A 23,807-nucleotide genomic window follows, 5' to 3' on the forward strand; every position below is an offset into this window, starting at 1 on the left:
GACTTATTCTTAATTTTTTTAAAGGTCAACAAAATGACTTATTCTTAATTTTTTTAAAGGTCAACAAAATGACTTATTCTTAATTTTTTTAAAGGTCAACAAAATGACTTATTCTTAATTTTTTTAAAGGTCAACAAAATGACTTATTCTTAATTTTTTTAAAGGCCAACAAAATGACTTATTCTTAATTTTTTTAAAGGTCAACAAAATGACTTATTCTTAATTTTTTTAAAGGCCAACAAAATGACTTATTCTTAATTTTTTTAAAGGTCAACAAAATGACTTATTCTTAATTTTTTTAAAGGTCAACAAAATGACTTATTCTTAATTTTTTTAAAGGCCAACAAAATGACTTATTCTTAATTTTTTTAAAGGTCAACAAAATGACTTATTCTTAATTTTTTTAAAGGCCAACAAAATGACTTATTCTTAATTTTTTTAAAGGTCAACAAAATGACTTATTCTTAATTTTTTTAAAGGCCAACAAAATGACTTATTCTTAATTTTTTTAAAGGCCAACAAAATGACTTATTCTTAATTTTTTTAAAGGCCAACAAAATGACTTATTCTTAATTTTTTTAAAGGTCAACAAAATGACTTATTCTTAATTTTTAAAAAAAGAGCTCTAAAAGAATAAAATAGAAAATAAAAAATAAATAAATAAAAAAAAACAAAAAAAAAAAACTTAAAAAAAACAACAAAAAAACAATAAAATAAAATAATGTAATACTTAAATTAAATCTAAGCTAAAAGTTATAGAGTAAAACCGGGTCAAACCGCACACTATTTCATTCCGCACACTGATCGAAATGATCAAATAAAAACTGAATAGATATTACTATGAAAAAAATAAAAATAGATTTAAATACAGAACCATCTTCTTTATTCGAATTTATAAAATTATATGCCGATTCAATTCCATGTTTTCCTTTTTATACCCTTTTTTTATTTCCTTTTTTTATACCCTTTTTTTATTTCCTTTTTTATTTAACGGGGAATCCAAAATTTTTATATATTTTTTATCGTTGCGAACAAAATAGCGCCTAAACCGAAACTAATATTTTAGGGCCACTTCTATTTTATATTTTAGGGCCACTTCTATTTCTTGTTTATATAAACGATTTAAATAAATTTTCTAACATTATAAATACAATTTTATTTGCAGATGATACCAGCTTGTTTTATTCCAATAAAGACATCAATATATTATTCCAAACATTAAACAAAGAACTAGACAAACTAACCCAATGGTTTAAATCAAACAAGTTATCTTTAAATATTACTAAAACAAAATACACTTTATTCCATCGCCTACATAAAAAATCAGATATTCCCTTAGAACTTCCGGACCTTTTTATTGACAATCAATTAATAAAGAGAGAGCAATCAATAAAGTTTTTAGGCGTGTTTCTAGACGAAAATGTAACCTGGAGGGAACATATAGGTGTAGTTGAAGATAAAATATCAAAAAATTTAGGTATAATGTACAAAGCAAAGCAGTTATTGCATCAATCTTGTTTAAAAAACATTTACTTTTCTTTTATTCATTGCTACTTAAGTTATGCGAACATTGCTTGGTGTAGCACTAACGCGACGAAAATAAAAAAATTGCTTAGCAAACAAAAACAGGCTATAAGGATAATTTCAAACGTAGATCGCTTCTCACACACACAAACACTATTTAAAGAACTCAATATCCTAAATGTATATAAACTAAACCTCTATCAAGTTCTTGTTTTCATGTTCAAACTTGATAAAAATATATTACCAATCTTATTTTATTCAATTTTTGAAAAAATAAATCACATATACCCTACTAGATTTTCAAAATACAACTACATTCAATCCAAAACTTATTATTCCGCTACTAAATTCTCTATTGTAAACCGAGGACCAAAGTTGTGGAGCATAATATTAAATAATGAAATGAAAACTAATTATTCTCTAAACCAATTCAAAACAAAACTTAAGCAATTACTTTTGTTAACTGAAAATGAATTAAATTTTTTCTAATAAAACTTCTTTATATTAGAAATCAATAATTAATAGTTAATTAATTAATTACTTTAGATTATTAATACATAATTAATCAATAATTGTACATATATTTTTAACATTTTAAATGATAATCTTCCTTTTTGAGAAATTAATTTTTTATTTTTGCGTTATTTATTAATCTTTTACTTTTATTTTATACTGATTATTTGCTTTTACTTAATTGGCAATGAAAAGTATTATAAATATAATTAAATAAGTTAAACTATAAAATGCTCTACCAATAAAATGTTTTTATATAAAATCATATCTTCTTATTTTTCAAACCAATTCTTAAATGTTATTTTTGTCATTTAATATTTTAATAAACTTTGTTTCTTTTATTTTACAAAGCAATTGTTATATCTTATTTTTTGAAAAACTATAAATTTTAAACGATATGCGATTTATTTAAATTTTCTTTTATAATATATATCAGAGATATATACATTGAAACTATATTTTATTGTCAAACTATATTTTTTCTAGTAATGACGCATTTTATTGGGCTTAATGATAAGACTAAATTTGTCTTCTTCTAGCCCCGGGTCATGTAATTATTTTTTAATAAGTTACGACTGTAAATTTTTTTTTTTATCGGCAAAGTGTAAATAAAAAAAAAATATATATATAATAATTTTAGCTTTATCTTATTGGAAATTTAACTTCCATTCTGATATCAAAATTTTTATGCAGCCAAAAGTGAAATAAAAGGCGCCTATCTTTATCTAATTCACTTGTTAAAATAAGTGTTATTTCTGGTTTAATTGAAAATGAATTACAATGTTATTTTTTAATACAATCATCACTTACTTATTAAAAACCAATTATTATGATATTTCTCAGTATAATCATCACTCACTCAATTCCACTTAACTCACTCACTTTAAAATATCATCTAAAAAAAAAAAACCATTTCATTTGGCACCAAATATTCAATTTTAAAATCAGGTTGGATGGAGTACGATACGTTTATTATCATGTCAAACAAGCGTGGAAAGAAATTCTTACTAAGTATAGCAAAGACTCAAAATGTAAGAATTTAGATTAAAAAATTTTTCCACTGTTGCTCAAACTGTTGTGCAAGAGTGGTAAATGTTTTACACGCTTGCATGCAATCGCTGGTTTCCAGTAAACTCGCTTATTTTCACTTAAAATTACACACAGAAACGTACAAGGTGAGAACTCGATGTGTCGGGAACGGATGTGCAAAGAAACATGTTTACCAAAAAAAATATGTAGTTGGAACTGAATTTTTTTTTGTTGTTGCAAAAAATGTGAAAAATTTTAATAAAGTTTCTTAAATATAAGTTGTGTTAAAAATAATAATAAAAAAAGTTAAAATTTATAAAAATCTAATGTTTTCTCAAAAGTGCGGTTTTTTCAGAATGTCGCTAAAAACCGCACAGTTTTTTTTTCTTTACATATAATAATTACGACAATTTGATTATTTTGTAAAATATATATTTATATTTTCTCATGCAGTTTTTTATTACCTATTTAAATTAAAAAAAAAAAATTTGGTTTTACCAAATTTGACACACTAATCAATAAAATTTGGGTTTATTATTAAAAATTGGTTTTACTCTATTGCACTAATTCACGGCGTTAATTTTTGGCCAAAAATCTTTCAGTGTGAACCGTTCGCGCGACTATTAAAACTAAATGTCGTGTAGACTGGAATATTTTTACGCTTGGTTCAGTCTACACTAAAATATGCAGTTAAGTAACCAAGGATCATGGCTTAATTGGTCAAAAGTTGAATGTTTTAATGTGTTAATATGTTAAAATATGAGTCATATTTTTTGTTCATGGAAGAATATATGTACTTTTACACATTCTTCGTATTTTTTTAATCATAATAAAAAAGTTTTCTAAAAGATGGTCGATAAACCACTATAATATCTCTTCTATACACACAGTTTTACATTTGAAATTGATACTTGCATTAATATCTTTTTTTAACTAGAGATTTTAAAAGTTAATAAATATATCTTGAGATATCTTATTTTTTCTTCTAAAAATTGACATTTTTGATTTGCAAAAAGTCTTAAAACCTAAAATAATGAATTAACTTTAAAATCTCTAACTAAATATGGACCTAACACATTAAGGACCATTTGCGGAATTTTTTTTATAAATCAGGCCGGGTGGGCAGCAGGGGTATTTGCTCGCCAATAATTTTTCAAATATTTAATTTTAAGAAATTGACTGAAAAAACGACAAAAAAAAACAAACAAACTATTTCGGGGAAGTTCTGCCACCCCCCATTCAGTTTTTGTTCCTACGGCCCTGTATATGAAGTAAAAGATAAGTTGGAGTTTTTCTCTGATGTTTTTATGTGACTTTTTGACTAATTTTCAGAATTGGCAGCCATTTTTAAAAATGTTTTTTTATTATTTGAATAAAAAAAAAAAAAAAACTTTTTTTAAGACTTTATCTTGAATGTTAAAATGTAAATGTTATACAATTTTTTATTAATTTGTCACTTGACATTTTATAGTTGATAAAATATATTTTTTAAAACTAATATTTTTTAGTAGGTATAAATAGTATATATATAAAACAGTATGAAAAAATGTTTACAAATAATTTTTTATTTTATTTGGCTGAGGTAAGCAGGTGAGAAAAAAAAAATGCTTTAAAGTTTTTGAAGTTCCAAGTTTTATCTTTTTATTATTAGACTTTCATAATTGTTTATATTATTTATTATTTTTATATATATATATATATATATATATATATATATATATATATATATATATATATATATATATATATATATACATATATATATACATATATATATATATATATATATATATATATATATATATATATATATATATATATATATATATATATATATATATATATATGTATGTATATATATATATATATATATACATATATATATATATAAACTATATATATATATATATATATATATACATATATATATATATATATATGTATATATATATATATATATATATATATATATATATATATATATATATATATATATATATGTATATATATATATATACATATATATATATAAAATATATATATATATATAAAAAATATATATATATATATAAATATATATATATATATATATATATATATATATGTATATATATATATATATATATATATATATATATATATAAAAGTAAAAATAATATATATATATATATATTATTTTTACTTATATATATATATATATATATATATATATATATATATATATATATATATATATATATATATATATATATATATATATATATATATATATATATATATATATATATAAGTAAAAATAATATATATATATATATATATATATATATATATTATTTTTACTTTTATATATATATATATATATATATATATATATATAACTTGGATGTATAATAGTTACATATTATTAACTTATTATTAAGTTATTATTAAATTGATAAACATTTTTATTATTAAAGTTTATTATTGGTTACAACAGTTTTGTTATTGAAAGACCTTCAGGAATGTAAAGGCTGGTACTATTGTGAATAAAAAGTATAAACAGCTACAAAAAGTATTTTAGGAATTATAATTAGTATATTCAAATGACTATTTGAATATGTTGCATTATATAAGTAACGAACTGAAGTGTTTACAAATTTTCTATTTTTGCAGATTTGAATGCTTTATATTAATAATTTTTCATACAAATGTTGGTGTATATCTTAAAAAACTGTGTTTCTCTCATTTATATGTTGCATGTTCAAAAACAAAAAAAATTTGTAGCTTGTTTTTTAAAGTTAATAAACGTTTAATACAAGGTATCAGATATACTTTGTATGAGGTTATAGTAATCTGATACAAGGTATCAGATTATTAAAAACCTTGATGTTTGTGTTAAGGTTATCTAAGTAAAGCCATAATCCAAGCAGTGATGCGGAGTCCCAAAAGGACTTTGGATTTGTATGTCACGAAAAGATTACTTCATTTATTGTGAATTTTAAAATAGGTATCACAAATGTAATGATGCTGCTCAGTTTTATGGCTTTTTATTAAAAAATTTGTGCTGGCAAATATCAAAAAGAATGTACAAGCAACAAATTTTTTGGTTTCATTTTATTTCTGAAAATGTTTTTGCATTTTGATTATATCTCGATTTCAGAAATAATATTAGTTTAAATTAGTTAATATATGTTTTTAGGCTCAGATTTTATTTATATCATTTCAAGATATTTTTATATAACCTTCATAAGATATTCATAAGATAACCTTCATAAGATAAGATATTCAAAATATGAAAATAATTTATTTCCATTAGTTTTTATAAATATTACCTGTTATAAAAATATCAATAAGATGACACCTTTCTTAATGTTATGCTTTTTTTTTTTTTTTTTTTTGTGAATAAATTAAGCTGTAGATGTATATAGTAGTTGTATTGGTTTAAAGTTAAGTTATTATATTGGTTTAAGAATAAATTATTCTATTGGTTTAAGATTAAGTTAAGGTTAGCTATTTAATCCTATTTTGTTATTTAATACAACATATCTAAAGCTAGGCTGTTCAACAAGCTATGCAAATTACAGTGTGTGTAGATTTATGAAATAGAGTTTACAAATTGAATAAAAATTGAACATGTATGATAAATTGATAGGACAGTAGTAATTTTTTTTTAGGTATTGGTAGGCTGTATTTGGCGACTTACTTTCCTGTAACGAAATCAAAAGAACCTTCAACTACAAACCAATTTAAAACAATTTTCATAGTAGCATTTTCTGAAAAGAATTTTCCCTTTATTTTATTTACTAATTAGATTACTTATATTTCATAATTTCTTTAAATTATTTTTGGAGTTTGTTTAATTTTGGTGTATTACAAGATTTTAAGTTTAAAAAATTACTTTACATATAGATTAGTTTTTTAATAATTTTTATTTGGAAGTACAATTATAATTGGAGTGTGAAATTTTTGTAATATTTTTTCTGCAAATATTAATTTGATGTTATGTTATCAATGTGAAAGTATAATCTCAAGATATAATTAAAATAATGGTAGGATGAGGTACATAAACATACGCTTTGTTTTCTTATAAATAAAATTCAAGTTTAGCGCAAAATGTCTGCACCAATAGAATCCACTCGCAAAAAACTTTTGATATTGATTGGTCTATTAAAATGTTACTGTTATTTTTACATGTTTTCTACTTACTATGACTGTAAGTGTGAAAACACGCGCTAATAGGTAATCTGGAGATTTTTGAACAAAAATTAACGCCGTGATTGGGGAATCTACAAAAAGATTTTTTTTTTGGTGTTATCACAAAATGCAAAATCTTTGTTTAGATATTAATATAAATCTGGTTATTTTTTCCACAAAAAAAAAATCATTATTGTATTATAAATTTCTTATTGAAAAATCATTTTTGTAGGGGAAGGTTGCGTATGTTGAGCATGTAAACAGTCTATTATTTTTTGAAGCTGAAGTATTATAATATTTATATTTATTTTTGATGATTATCATAATTTAATCTTTCCTCTTAAAGAATATAAATGAATAATTCATTAAAAAATCTTTATACCAAAAATTGCGTTATTTTCAACACACCCAATCATCTCATCTTAGGAAACCAGTTTCTTAAGATAAGCTTTTTTTTAATGAAACTAAAAAAAACTAAAAAATAACAAAAAAATTAAATAAAATTTTATCTTTAAGGACTATACTTCAATAACAAGCAAATATCTCAACCACAAAAAAACAAACAATAATAAATCTCTAAAAAAGTTTACAGTACTAATTTTTGAAAAAATATCGCTCTTGAAATACCAAAATAAAGCTCCGAGGAGAACAACTTTAAAAAGACGCGCTTTTCTTAATAAAAAGCCCCTTCTCATCTTGAGCCTCTAAAAACGTATCATCTTTAGCAACTTTACCAAGTACTATCATAATTTAAATAGCATGACAACAGCTTATGTATTATCTCATATAACCTATGGAATTAGTAGTAGATAAGCATAAAATATTGAGGGTGTAATAAATCTTTGATGATCTTGTTTCGTTCTGATGTAATTACAAAATATTGAATAATAAAATTAAAACGGGGTTATATGGTAAATTTTTTTAACAATGAAACAATCAAAAAATTTTAACTATACAACCAAGAAATTAAAATAAATAACACTGTCGAACTTGTATGAATATCCCTAACCAAAAAAGTTCGCGAAAAAATCAATAGTCTACCCGTAAATGAGGTTATACCATCTTAGGAACCTGCTCATCTTACTTACCTGAGCCAACTTTAAAGAAAGTATTACAGCAGTCATAGCGTTATGTTTAGAGTTCTTACCTCAGAACTTGAGGTCCGTGGTTAAAAGCTGGCTCTGGCCATATATGCATCATTAGTAAGGAAGAAAGTGTCAACTTCCCAATTAAATGGTAAAAAATAAAAATAGTTATCTACGCAAGTCTTTACGCTGAAGTACAGAGAAACAAAAAATTTTTTCAAGGTTTTATACATTTGTTATTATCATATAATCTTTTTCGTCAATATAAAATTTTTTTTTTTACAAAACTGTTAACGTAACAAATTGACTGGAGCAAGCAGAAGACGATGGTCTTATCATCTTGCCCCGTTAATTTCAATTATGTTTTACAATCAATATCAATTAAATATAAGATAAACACAAATTATAAGATATTTAAATGTAAGAATTAAATATAAGAACTCGTATAAGTAAAATAGCCAAGTAAATGTATCTTTATAAATATAAATACAATTAAATTCATTTTTATAAATATAACCATAACCATTTCCAGCTGTTGTGTAAAGGGAAAAAAAAAAAAAAAATTTCAAGACGTGTGAAAGTTTTTTTAAAAAATAAGAGATTGTTTCAGTAAGACGGAAAAAAACACATACTGAAACTTTTTAGTCCCTGTGTAATAAGAAAAAAATACAAAAAACAAGTTTTTATTTTTGATGTATTTAAACTTTATGTTATATGGCACCAAGACAAATTGGAGTGTGGTTTTTAACAATACAGTCGAGTAACAATATTGTAGAGAACTATATAATAAATGTAGAGGAAATTTGTTCCCATCCAAAGGAAGTCATTATCAATGGGCTTTCGCAGTTTAAAGAGGCTGAAGTTTTTAAATTAAGAGTCGAATTGTTTACAGAAATATTAGAGCGTTTTGACATGGAGCAGTTCTCGTTGCTAAACATTATTCTAGACGCAGAAGACCCAGTGAAAAAAATTTTAGAAAGCGGTATAAGATAATAACGTGTCTTGATGATATTTATCTGATGTCAACTACTATAGCGGAAAATCAACTCCATAAGGACTTCAATAAATTGCTTTCTTTCTCCAAACAAGTTAGTCCACAAATTTATCAATCACCAGATATAAATATGACATCGATCTTAAAAGACATTATCGATCGCTTAAAGGCATTACAATCGGAAAATAAAAAAATCATGGCAGATTTGCATTTATTACAGGAAAAACACGACGCATTACAAAAAACAAATAGCGAAATTGTGAAAAATCAATGTGCGTCACAATCTATTAACGCAGGTAACAGTAAACCATAAGAAGTTTTAAAATCTATTGTTTCAAATTCAATAAATTATCATTCCGCAAACCAAATAAATACACTGCAAGATGTTCCTGTATGTTCCATTGCAGAGGATTCTAGTTTGAAAGTTGATTGTAGAAATAAAAGTAGAGATTCCTACGCAACCGTGGTTAAATTGCTTAAGCCTGAACCGCGAAAAGAAAACGAATTTATAGCAGACTATCAAGATTTCAAAGTGATTGGAAAAAATAATAGAGTTATAAATAGCCAAATAGATAAGCAGAGGATAAAACCCGTCTTTGGAAAAAAAGTTGTTAACAACAGAAGCTCGATTGTAGGGCAACGTATTATTCGAGAGTCTTATATATTTGTAGGCGGTGTTTGTAATTCCTTATCTGAAGAAGATCTTTCGAACTACATGAATAAAGATATTGGTATTACGCCTTTAGACATCTAACAGAGAAAACATGTACAACCGACCCTTCAAAGTGAAAATTAAAAGTAGCGAAAAAAGAATGGTACTTAAACCCGATGTTTGGGATAATAACATTATTGTCAAACCATTTAGAATGCACCGTGAAACACTAACAATCAAAAAAACACATCAAAGTATTGAAAAACAATTGCCACAATTCTTAAATCACTCTACATCATTCATGCAACAATCAAATTATAAATCATAATGGGAGAAAAAGAATTAAATTTAACTAATACAATAATAACACTCTGTGCGTTTAACTGTCAAAGTTTTAAATCGAACTCGTATTATATCTCTAAATTATTAAAGTATTTCGATATTATTTTTATTTCGGAGCACTGGCTGCTAAACATCGAGAGTTTTCTGTTAGATAATGTTGCATTACTAACACATAATGTTATCTTTCATGCGGCAGAAAAAAATACACACGGTAGACCGTATGGAAGAAACGCATTCTTTATTAAAAAAGGTATGTCGTCTTTTCATATAATACATGAGGATAAAAACATTCTTGCAATAAAAGGCACAATAAACAAGCGTCATTTAATTTTTATTGGGGTTTATCTTTCATGCTGTTGTAACAATAATTAATCGTACGATAAATATTTTTCTCAATTACATACAATTACTTCAATCATGAACAATTATGAAGATGAAGCAGAATGTATTATATCTGGAGACTTTCAGTCATTTCCTTATAAAATATATGATTTAGAATTTCGTAACAACAAAACACGAAACAATCTTTCAAAACATCTCACAAACTTTATTAAATCAAACGAGTTGGTTTTTGTCGATATAGTCAATGGTGCTGGTCCTACCTACACCTATCAACATAAAACTCTTTTAAATTCTTCTTACATTGACTATATAGCATCTTTAAAAGATACAGAACTATGTTTTACAAATTGTCAAGTCATTCCCTCTTCAGCGTTTAATAATAGTGATCACCTTCCGGTATCCACAAGTATCAACCTTAGAGGTAGCAGCTTATCTAACGAAATAAATAATACAATGGAAAAGTATGATTCAGTTCCAAAACATGCATGGAAGAATGAAAAGTTTATTGATTTTTATAATCATAATCTATCTATAGCAAAACCTTGGTGGACACCAGAGCTTAAAAGATGTAAAGATAACCTATCCTTTCACTATAAGCAATTGCAAAAATCCGATTATAACAAGTCAGTAGAATGCGTAGTCTACAAAAGATATATCTATTCCCGAAAAAACTTCCGTAAAGCTGTTAAAGCAGCACATAACAAAAAAATCTACAAAAAAACTAAAAATATCGAATACCTACGCAACACTAATCCTCAAAAGTTTTGGGACAATATTCGCAAAATAAAAAACAAGAATAATACTCGGCTCTTTACAATTAATAAATTGCAAAACAAAAATGAAATCGTTGAAGAATTTAGCCATCATTTTCAAAAAATACTTAATACGCCGCAATGTACAAATAACGAATTTAATCCTTAACAAATTCCACATATAAGTAAAGAGCCTAATTCAAAGTTTATTTCAACAGCTGATATTGAAAAATGTATTTTAAATCTTAAAAATAATAAATCCAACGATTGTTTTAGAATAAGTGCTGAACATCTTAAAAACTCTCGCAGTAACAATCTTCTAATGTTACTCGCTTCTTTTTATAACAGCATGTTAACAAATGGAAAGGTTCCCCAATGTTTATCAACAGCCACAATTATTCCATTAGTTAAGTCTTATAAAACATCACCGGAAAATCCAAATAACTACAGAGGAATCAGCATTCTACCTATTTTTACGAAACTTCTCGAATATCTTATTGTACACATATGTCCAGATATCACAGAGAGTCATTCACATCAATTTGGGTTTAAAAAAAATAGCTCTACCCTTCACGCAGAATTTCTTCTGAGTGAAACAATAAAACACTATACACATAAGATTCACCTGTATATTTATTCACCTGTATATATATGCAGTTTAGACGCTAACAAAGCTTTTGATAGTTGTAACTGGGAAATACTATTTGAGAAACTATATTATCAGAAAAAAATCCCACTATCGGTAGTTCATACCATTTCATCGTTATATCGGGCAGGTACTGCTAATGTATCATATTTTGGATGCACATCAGAAGAGTTTAGGTTGTCTCAGGGAGTTCGACAAGGGTCCATACTTTCGCCTCATCTTTACAATATTTATACTGAAAATCTTTTAGAGAAAATTGTCTCAGAATCCAAAGTAGGAACTTCAATAAATGGGGTATACACTGGTGTCAATGCGTATGCGGATGATATAATTTTGCCAAGTTCAACTATATCTGGTCTTCAAAATCTTATTAACATCGTCCAAAAGTAAGTCATATCAAACTTCATCAAACTAAATGCAGAAAAAACTGAATTTTTAATATCTGGAGTAAGCTCGATCATCAATAACGTGATTTATGTTAACGACGCTCCTATTAAGTTTCAAAGCAATTTAAAACATCTTGGTTTCCTTTGGGATAATAAGAACAAAAATATGACGGCAACACTCCAAAAAACGAATATAAATGAAAGGATAACGCAATTTTTATCTGTTGCAAAAGCTCTTATAAGAAACGGAATTCGCTTCTGCCAGCCTGCTACGATTATTTATTTATTTAATTCCCTAGCTATTCCAACGCTATTATACGGACTAGAACTGGGTGGTTGCAACAATAAGTTTCTACAGAATATTGATAAAGTTGGACGATCTGTCTTAAAATCATTTTTTAATATTTCTGAGGATAGTAAAAATTACCTCCATTCTTTTTTCAAAGTAGACTCTGTATCGAACATTCTTATTCATAGCAAATTAAACTTATTTATCAGGCTACTTAATGACCCCATATGTTACTCCATTATAATGACTCAGTTGCCGTGTATAAATAACCAAAGTTTATTTGTTGGTGAGATATGGCTAATATGCAAGCAATTTGGTATTCATATGTTGCAATGTATGATCGAGGGCAATAAAATTAAAACTGCACGCCCTAAGGAAGTGTTAGATGCCAATATCGCCGCAATTTTAAAACAATCGGTCCAATTATGGAATTTAAAGGAACAAAGACTTATATTTCGAACTTTGATGGAAGAAAACATTCCAAGAACAGTACAAGAAGACACATAGCATTTTCTTTATTTGTTTTTTTTTTACCTATAATTTATGTAATTATTGGGTGTTTAATAGAATATATATATATAGTAATGTTCAAGTAACTGTTGTTTAACAACGCATTTAAAATGCTAAAAAGAGTTTATCGTTTTAATCTCATTTGTGAGAAATGAGTTCCACAATTGTGGTCCTCTTCTAGATATTGAGAATTAGGATTGACTCAAAGACATTTTTGGAATATAGTATTTCTGCTTTGAATGTTTTGTTTTGTATCTATGATCAATAAGTTGTTGCAGCTTGAGTGTTGGAACTTGTATGTTCAATGAGTTTGTTGCAGATTGAGTGTTGGAAATTGTATGTCGGTAAACTTGGTTGTAGAGTTAAAATTTCATGTCTCCTCCTTCTTTTCTCCTCCTTCTTTTAAAGAGAGATACCTCCTAGCTACTATTTTATTTTATTGGAAAATAAATATTTACAATTTGATTTAAAGGTGCAGTTAGCATTATGAGTAGACTTATAAATAATTTTAGCAATTTATTTATAATATAGTTTGCAGCTTTTAAAAAGTAAAAGTTATAAACTGCATTCTTACACAATACTGTTATATTGGAAAACATCTAACCATTTTTTGTTTTTTACTATGAGAAAAAACCTATAAAACCTTTTGTTTACTCAATAAACAAGATTAAAGTTTTCATATTAAACCGTTTTACATTTAGGAAACATTTTACACCAATCTAGATGTGATTCTGAAACGTGAAACGGCAAAAAACTGTCAAGCCACGGAAAATACATTTTAAATTTGTTGTTTTAAACATTTATTGATAATAGTTTTTTGTAATCAAATACACGACAGACACAATAATTAGTGATAAAATTTATAAAAAGGAAATAGTTGTTTATTAGTTGGAGCCCATTTAGTTTTTCATTTTTCATTTTTTTCCCTGTCAAAGCTTCGGACACTTTAGATTTAACGGATAATTTGAATCGTAAACAAGTTTTTTTTCTTCATTTAAAGATTGTCTTTGTAACCATCTTATGTCATTATGTCATTTTAAATATGGACAACGGAAACAAAAACAAAATCTTGCGCAACTCATGACTAAAATAGATCGCCATCCATTTGTAATTCTGGGAATGAAAATAAAATTGGGGGAATTTTTGAGACTTGCTTTATTCTATTGTAGAATGAAAAATATATTTTTTGATAAATTAAAAACAGCAAAACTTGGAAGTTTGTAAATCCAAATTTTATTTTAAAACTAACTTTATTAAGAAGTTGCGCTTAACCTTTTTCCACAGACACTCTAGCTCATTTTATTAGTAATGGTAATGTTAATAATATTATTTTAAAAGTTTTAATGTATTTTAAGAACTACAAAAACAAAATATTTAAAAAAAAATGTTATAATGATAACAATAATATATATAACTTTAATCAATTTTATTAAATCATTATATAATAATTACAAACAATTGATTATAACATTTTGTGCAACATTGTATGCGGTAACTAATACGTTAAGTTGATTAATGGAAAAGACAGAAGAAAAACTTTATTATGGTGACTAAAAAACATTTATATATGTATTATATATTATATATATATGTATATATATATATATATATATATATATATATATATATATATATATATATATATATATATATATATATATATATATATATATATATATCTTTTATATATATATATATATATTACTATAAATAAGAATTACTTTTTTTTAACATATAAATTATTTCCTTTTATTATTAATGAAGATATTAAATTTGTTTTAATGAAGCTTTTGTTGTTATTATTGTTTTTTGGTCTAATTACAACGTGTTTAACTTACACTTGATGTACACTGTTTTGAAAGTTTGTTTAAATGTCGCATACATTTTTTAAACCATGCTACCTTATACTTGATGTGGTTGAAGTCATTTGCTTGTATAAGGAAGTTATAAGTAAATAAATAAATCGTGGTTACAGATTAAGAGGAGCGACAAACGAATCCACTTCTTCTAAAAAAATAATCAGCTTTTTTATAAGTGCAATTTAAATGTAAACTGAAAGATGAAAACATCAAAAATTAAAATGTCTATAGTAGTTTTGCTTATAGTTTTAAGTATAACGGGTCAGGAGATACGTTCAAATGAAGTTGTAACAATAACAGGCCGACATATTAAAAAACGCATAAAACACGCAGAAAAGTTTTCATCTTTTTTTCACAAAAATGTTGACGAACTGGTCGAAATTCTTCCACCAACTACCCATCGTGATTATACTTCTTTGAAACCAACAAACTTCCGTAAAGTCAGATTAAAAAGTAGGACAGGTTATTACTTAGAAGTACTAAATTCGGGAAAAGTGGCTGGCAATACAATAGAAACAAATTACAGTAAGTTTTGATAAAAATAAAATTGTTATAAGATTTTGTTTAAAATGATTGACTTGCTTATTCTGACTACTCCCTTTTCTTACTAGCTCAAACATTTTTGTCAAAATTGTTTTAAAATATAAATTTAATAAAATAGCGTTCAAGATGTATACTTTGTGCATTTTTGAAATTTTTACAGGTGTATTAGAAATGCAAGTAATAGCCCCGCAAATAAAAAGGATAAAAAGCGTTTTGACAGGAAAGTATATATCGATTAACTCTGATGGAAAAGTAAAAACAAAGGTAATGTTAAATTTTGTTGGATTTTAAATTATACTATACAGAATAAATTGGAATAAACAAGTAAATTATTAAAAAAACAAATAGTTTTAGACTATTAAAAAAGTTCATATCAGCATAATTATGATCGTTGTTAATATGCTACGTGAATAATATGTTACATGTTATCTTATTTTACTTTAGACAAATATAAGTCCTGATATTTATTTTATTGAGGAAGTCCTTCCGCATTCCTTTTATTCATACTTCTCAATCAAGTATCCAAAATCGACCAAAGAACCTCCCTGGTTATTGGGGTTGAAGCAAAAAGTTGGTAATAAATCGTACGGAGTAGCTTGTCGCGCTTCTAGGACACTGCCTGGAGATAATGAGACTCAATTCTCCGTTATGGATTTTTAGCGTTTAACGACAATAAGATTTATCTCTGCATTAAATATCTAACAATTTATTAGTATATGGACTTAGTCCTCTGTAATTTATAACAAGTGATAATATTTACTTATTTATTTGAATAGAACTTACGATTTTCTCTATTTTTACGTAATAAATTTGTGTTATGGTTATTATGGTGCACCAAGATCACATAATGGCTTCTCAATTATTATAATGGCTTGTCAATTATGTTTGTTAAGATGCTTCAATATTATTTAATGTTACAGTCGCAGAGAACCGCAGAAAGGCATTTGATGAAGAAGTTCAAAAAGTTGAATAATAAATGAAAGTATTGAAAAAAAAGTTTAAAAACATTTTAATGGTTTTAGTATAACAAATAATTACTAATAAAGTTTTTTAACTAAGCAACAAAGTAATGTTTTCTTAAAATATTTCTTAGAATAATAATTATTGATTGCATTCATCATTTTCAATATTTCAATGATTAAAAACAAAATCAATATCTAGAGAGAGGAAAAAAAAAAAAATAAACTAATCGCTTCTATACTTTTAGAGAAAATGAACTAAAAAGTATTAAATTATTTTTTATAATCAGAGATTATTGGTTAAAAAAATATAAACGTGTATGGTGTTATATATGCTAACAGTAACTACAGTAAGTACTTACAATAAAATTTGAAGGATGTTATATCCTTACATCATCTACAATAAGTGCTTACAGTAAAATGTTTAGGGTGTTATATGCTTACAGTAACTACAGTAAGTACTTACATTAAAATATGTAGGTGTTGTATGCTTTACAAGAGCCCCGTAGCAACCGAAGAGGCAGCAGGGGCATTTGACCCCCTCCCCAATTATTTTTAAAAAATTTACTGAAAAATAACTAAAAAAAGAAAATTTCCCTAAAGCTATTTCCGGGCCTCCTAATCTAGCAATGCCCCCCTTCCCCTCCCCCTCCCCCCCCCCCCCCCCCCTAAATATAATTTTTTTTCCTACGGGCCAAACTAATGACTAATGGTATACCTCATATCCCACCCTATGATAGAGGTTTCAGTCTTTTTTTTTTTTTAGTGAGTATCACCTACGATTTTACATTTTTTTCTTATTACTTACTTAGTTTCTATGATTATAAATTAATTCTTTTCTCCTTTTTAGTTCTTTTCTAAACGAAAAGCAGCCGCGGCGCAGTGGTTAATGCTCTGGCTTAGAACCCAGAGGTCCGAGGTTCGACGCCGGTTTAGCCCAAAAAGTGACATTGGTAGGGAAAGGAGGCGAGAACCTCTAGTTAAATGCTCTCTCGAGGTGCTCCGCGATAAGACTGTTAGGACTTCTGGGAACACCTAATCAACAACAACAACAAAAAAAAGAGATTACTTTTAAATAGTTTTTACGTACAAATTTTTTTTTTTAGTTTTACCGAGCGGAAAAAAATGAGAATAATGAAATTACATACATACATACATACATACATACATACATACATACATACATACATACATACATACATACATACATACATACATACATACATACATACATACATACATACATACATACATACATACATACATACATACATACATACATACATCATATATATATAAAGTAATAGTTTGAGACAAGAGACCCAGGTTTTATGAAGATTCGAGGTTAGTATCTTCTTCTATAAACAAACAATAAAGCAAAAATTAGTTGCCTTGACAATCTCTAAGATTTTTATTCCCTTAATATAAAAATTAAACTATAGTATTTTCAGTAAGCATAAAATACAATCAATAAATTATTTTTATTGTTTATTAATTAAAAGAATGTCCTTTCTTTAAATGTGTTGAAAAAGTTGTTTTATTCAACAATTAATTGGAGATCATTGATATTAAAAGACTGCTTCAATCTATGCTAACAACTTAAATCTATTCTAACAACATTAACTTTTATTAACCTTATTTAAATTGGAATTTTTATAATTTTTAAATAAAATGTCAAAAATCTATCAATTTTTACACAATTTTAGATTATAATAAAAAACAAATTAAACTTGTAGCGGTTAAAAACTAGCAAACGACCGGTTTCTACTATAAACAGAATGTAACGGCGATTTCTTTAATAACTATTTGCGCAAGTATGTTTCAGAAAGGAATTTGTCATGTGGATTAAGGAAAGTTTATCTATATCAATATCAAAGTTTTAGTTTTTTTTCTAAGTTAATTAGAAAAAAAAACGTTCTACTGCAATTATTTGTGTTTACAAGTTTTTATCTAGTTCTAATTCTTTAGAGTGGCTCTTTAGCAATGACATTGATTGAGTGGCATCTTGAATAAAATGACAAGTGGTAATATAAACTCAAAAGAATGCACATTTTTGTGGTTTTCGGCGTTCATTATCAATATTTTGCGTCATTTTTTAAAATTTTCTCAAAGTTATGTGAAAGTAATATACGCGTCATTGTTTTTTCTGTTTTAGCTTACATACATAGATGAAATAAAACAGAAGAAACAGTGAAAAATGTGGAAAGTCCTGAAAATGTGTTTTTGATGAAGAACTGTTTAAGAAACTTTATTACAATTAACTTAGAGTAATTGGTACCTGTAATAAAAACGTAAGATTATCTTCTTTGCATCGTTTTTGTGCAAAAAAGCAGATGTTCAGAAAATCTTGAAAGTTTTTCTATTCATTAATACTTTTATGGGATATTTGACTGGTGTCCAAAGACATATAACTTAGATTATAGCCTTTACATGGAATAACCTATGTTTAGAGTATAATCCCTCCCCAGTGGGCCAAAATATACCAAAAGTTAGCAAAAATAACAAACATAAAAATATAGTTCATATTATACATCTATTTATAGAATTTTTGGGTCAGAGAATCCATTTCTGACATCAAAACTATAAAGTAGCGCTAACTGAACTTTTTGGAGTCTCAGTTATAACACTCTTAGATGTTGTGCAAATTTCAAACTGAAATAGAGTGGAGGGTAATGAGCTAGTAAACTTTAGAATTTTGGGGGACATTTTTACTCCCAGACTCCAATCACGACAATTTTTTTAAACACACTGAATTTACATAAACAAGTGCATTCTTAAATGTGCACGCCTGATAGTGTCAAATGTGAAAAACCGAAAAGTCCTATTGGCGCCACAGTGCAGTGGGCCAAAATATGTCATAATCTGGCAAAAATAGAATAGAAAAAGATAGAAACATCTTAAAACAGTCTATACATCTAGTCAATGGTTTTTGATCTAAGGGAATCCGTTTGCAGCAACCAGGGATGCAAATGGATGCAGTATTTAAGGCTGATTTTATTTCACCAACTTTAAATCTTGTCACAAAAATGATTTTTTTTTTCGGTTGAAAAATTGAAAAAATATGATTTAAAATTATTTTTTGAATAAGTGAAAACCAAAAAAAGTAGGTTTTCTTCAATCAACAATTAAATTATTAAAATATAGAGAAATATTTTAAAGTTCCACAAGGATAGATTAATGAAAGCCACTGCAGCATTGGCAATTGTTTTCAGCAGACTCACTATTTTTACACATATTTTAACAACTATTTGAGTTAGAAGTACCCTAGAGTGTATAACAAAATACATTCAAAATCTTTGTTATTTGCTTTGATACCTATAACTATACTGTATTTGCTGAAAGTTACCCAATTTCATTTTTGGTACTAAAACTTGTAATTTTATTACATTTTAGAATGGTACATAGTTTTTTAATTACTATGAGCATATCGTGGAATTGCCTACTTAATGAAACGGCTTTACGTAGATGGTGCACAATCTACTGTTTTGCATGTGAAACAAAAATGATATTTTGTTTTTATAGTTTATAAAACAAAGTATTTAAGTTGCAAAACAATAAAAATATGAAAGTAAATAAAATATGAAAGTAAATAAAATATGAAAGTATATAAAATTTATCTCATTGATTTAATTTAAATGTTTAAAATCTATAATTTAACTTGATATGTTTTTTTTATAATATACTTCTATTTTATTTGTGAATTTTTTTTAATTTTATTTTATTTTCATGCTACAATTAGCTTTTTTTAATTTATTTCTGAAATTGTTTTTTAAAAAAATATTTCTTTTTTAGGTAAACTATATATAGACTTTTATCGTGAAAAGTATATTGTTTTAAAGACATCTTGAATGTTTCTTATTAAAATATTTTTAAAATAGTTTTTTTATGGAGACATTCAAAACAACTTTATTATTATTTATTAGTAATATTTCGAGACCATAAGACGGTCTTACTATGATTATAAAACTAAATATTACAAAAGTGTTTAAAAACTTGTGAAAAGAAAACATTGTGTTGGCGTCAAGTTTTGATCTGAATAAATCTTACCGTTGGTTTCCAAAAACCTGTGTTTAAATATTGACCATCATCCAAATTCATTCCCATTGATTCGCGTGGTTTGTAGGTATTGTATTTACAAAATTTCCTCATTTTTCTTTCAAATTTATTAGAATTTACTGCTAAAAATTTTGGTATCAGTCCACTAAATATTTCCCTAAGGAAATTTTTTGTGGTTTGATACTCCAGAAATACTATATTTCCCGTCATGAATTGACTTTTGGTGGTGTAAAAAATGACTAGACATTTTCAAATCAGTTTCACCTACATAAGATTTACTGCAACTACAGGTTAGTTTATAAACATCTGGTTTGTTTAAGCGTGGCAATATGGATTTATTTTTACAAGTTAATACTGTTTCTAGTGTAGAGTTAAATTTAAAAACAGCTCTATAACCAAAATTTCGATATAATTTTCGATAAGTTTTGTGGTTATCCTAGGTATCTACGGTATCGAAGTATTTTTAGATCATTAAAGAGGTTTTTTTGCGTCAGATAAAGGTTTTGATGCTTTTGTTTTAAATTTTTGAACTATTTGTTTCAATCTAAATTTTTAGTTATCATTTTTAGCAAACACTTCTATAAGAAAATCAATTTTTTGATATAATTATTCTTACTGCATGTATTATAGGCTCTATGATCAATATATATCAGTATACATAAAATATAATATAAATCTTTATATCATTATATATAAAGTATACTATAAATTATCAAATATATATAAGTATATATAGGCCAGGAGTGGATTTTTATGGTTGATTCCTTTATTTTAAAGTAACTCTTTCCAACCAGTATTGCAATGCTTGCCTAATTATTATTTTTTTCGTTCGGTAATAATATGAAAAGAGATTACGGATTTATTAAAATCCGTTGAAGATGAAAATGATGATAATGATGATGATGATGATGATGATGATGATGATGATGATGATGATGATGATGATGATGATGATGATGATGATGATGATGATGATGATGATGATGATGATGATGATGATGATGATGATGATGATGATGCTGAACTAGAACACCAAAATCAAAAAAAATAGAACAGAGTCGCCAAACAGTGATACAAATATAAAAATTGTGCTCCATGTACACACTAATTCATATAGCATATAAATTGCATCTTATCATATAAATACATCTTAACGCTAGAATGCACTCATTAATTATTTAAAATCAAATAATTAATTAAATATATTAATAAAAATCGGTTAAGATCAGCCATGAACCAACACTTAGATAAGTACTCTAACTGACACACTTCCTGACCATACAACTGATATTGATAACCTAGCAGTTTCATCTAAAATATTGTGGAAACATTTTACATATATGTATAAGTAATTACATATATGTATAAGTAATTTACACTGTTTGAGTTATTACTCAAAGTTTTATTTTCGGACCATAGATATAGACATTTAATAATAGTTTGTATTTTTTATAAACAAAAATACACTAGAATTTTATTTAAATTTAATAAAGAATCTTCCGTTGGGTACATACAAAGGTAAGGGCGAATATGGTTAACGAAAATCGTTCCCTAATTGCAGCTGATAAAAATAACAAAGTTAAAAGCAATACCAAAATTAATTTGTTCAACTATTGAAATCAATTTATTATTGATAAATTTACATTTTAAAAACTTAATTAAAATATCAATTAAACTTTTAATTTTGTTTTCAGCTTGCCAGTTTTTGTTGTTAAGATTGTTGTTTAAGCTAGATCAGGCTAAAAAACAATTTGGTCATTTTTATGATGTTTTTCAATAAATTTCTCCAATCTAACAAGACATTTTGAAATATGCACGTCTTCATTGACTGCTTGGCTTGACGGAGCAATGTACTGCTGAGAGATTCCCTTTGTAGAGAATGCAATCCAAAAAAGTAATTTTGGCTCAAATTTGTCTTTTCTTTTTAACCTTACATCATTTGATGCTGCATTTATGTCAGAAGAGCAAAATCCAGCATTTCCAGAAATATTAGTGTTGCTCAAATAAAAATACAATTCATCGTCAATAATAACAATTTTTTTCCAAAAAATCGAAACCAACCTGCGGCATCTTGAACGAACAGCTGCCTTTTGAGCTGGTGTTCTTTATGGTGTTTTAGTTTTTTTACAATAACGAATGCTAGTTTTTTGATGAAAAATTTTGCATTTGTACGGTTGTGATACTTGAAATCGTTTTGCAAGACCACGCTGTGAAATAAAATCCTTTTGGTCAATCGATTTTTTAAGGCGCTTTATCTCTTTTGCAGGCATCTTTATTACTTTGCGACCACTTCCGACTTTTCTTTCTGGTCCTATATTATTCCCCTTTCTTTTAAGTATATTATAAATAGTAGATTTTGGTATGTTCTCCATTTGAAAATGATTTGCAATATAGCTTTTGTTGTCACCCGGATGCAAATCCAAAAATGCGTACACTCGTTTTCTAAGGGAGTCTTTGTAATAAGCTTTTTTTTTTCATTTTTAAATATTTCAAATAAATCATTTTTTAATAATAAATTTTAAGAATTAAATTTGCAACAAAATAGAAGTGATTGCAATTATATAAAATTTTTCCTTTGTATTTTTATATTTAACAAACTTTGTCCAGATTTTTAGTTATCACATGTTATTTTAAAGTTAAAGGTTTTTGTAACAAAAAATTGTCGCAACCATTTACTATTGTGAATATCTGTAATAGGTATTTAACAATTCTACATTAAATACTTCAAGTCTATTCTCATATTTCAATTTTTTTAAGAAAGGAAACATTTTGGTTGCTCTTTTTTGTACCTTTTCAAAATGAGTTTTATCTTGTTATTGGTAAGAATTCCAAACCAAAATAGAATATTCTAAATTTAGCCTTACAAGTGACGTATATAATATTTTCATCCAAATTTTTAAAAGCTCTACAAACCATACCCAAAATTCTGTTAGCATTATTTGCTGCTTTATTACTTATATGTGCCATTTTAACTTATTTGTCATGAAAATACATAAATCACTTTCTAATTCAGTTTCTTGTAGTTTACTTTCACTTTCTATTTTAATTTACTAGTCCAATACGCTCATTAGTATAAATCTTATTTGTCATAAAACATTTGAATTTTTTCCCGTAGAGCATAACCCTGTTCTTCTTTTCTTCATTAAAGCACTT

The 23,807-nt window shown here is 26.2% G+C and overlaps 1 protein-coding gene and 1 long non-coding RNA gene across 2 annotated transcripts; both read left to right on the forward strand.

The window, feature by feature from the left end:
* The first annotated feature begins 4,479 nt into the window (after window positions 1-4,479).
* Window positions 4,480-7,113, forward strand: LOC136077748 (uncharacterized). Its single transcript, XR_010637248.1, has 2 exons — window positions 4,480-4,656; window positions 6,720-7,113. It is a non-coding gene; the product is annotated as an uncharacterized LOC136077748 (long non-coding RNA).
* Window positions 7,114-15,073: 7,960 nt separating this feature from the next.
* LOC101239906 (fibroblast growth factor 3) lies at window positions 15,074-16,433 on the forward strand. The gene is made up of 3 exons (XM_065793404.1): window positions 15,074-15,621; window positions 15,800-15,903; window positions 16,084-16,433. Exons 1-3 carry the CDS (start codon window positions 15,297-15,299, stop codon window positions 16,297-16,299), a joined length of 645 nt encoding a protein of 214 aa, XP_065649476.1. The 5' UTR covers window positions 15,074-15,296; the 3' UTR covers window positions 16,300-16,433.
* Window positions 16,434-23,807: the final 7,374 nt, after the last annotated feature.

This window comes from Hydra vulgaris, chromosome 03 (assembly GCF_038396675.1).
Source record: "Hydra vulgaris chromosome 03, alternate assembly HydraT2T_AEP".
Taxonomy (NCBI): Eukaryota; Metazoa; Cnidaria; class Hydrozoa; order Anthoathecata; family Hydridae; genus Hydra; species Hydra vulgaris.

Bases quoted from the DNA above. Each gene is read 5' to 3' on its own strand.
- LOC101239906 (XM_065793404.1), top strand. From the start codon at position 15,297: ATGAAAACATCAAAAATTAAAATGTCTATAGTAGTTTTGCTTATAGTT. The intron at 15,622-15,799 runs GTAAGTTTTGAT...AAATTTTTACAG, and splicing joins TACAATAGAAACAAATTACA to GTGTATTAGAAATGCAAGTA. The intron at 15,904-16,083 runs GTAATGTTAAAT...ATTTTACTTTAG, and splicing joins ATGGAAAAGTAAAAACAAAG to ACAAATATAAGTCCTGATAT.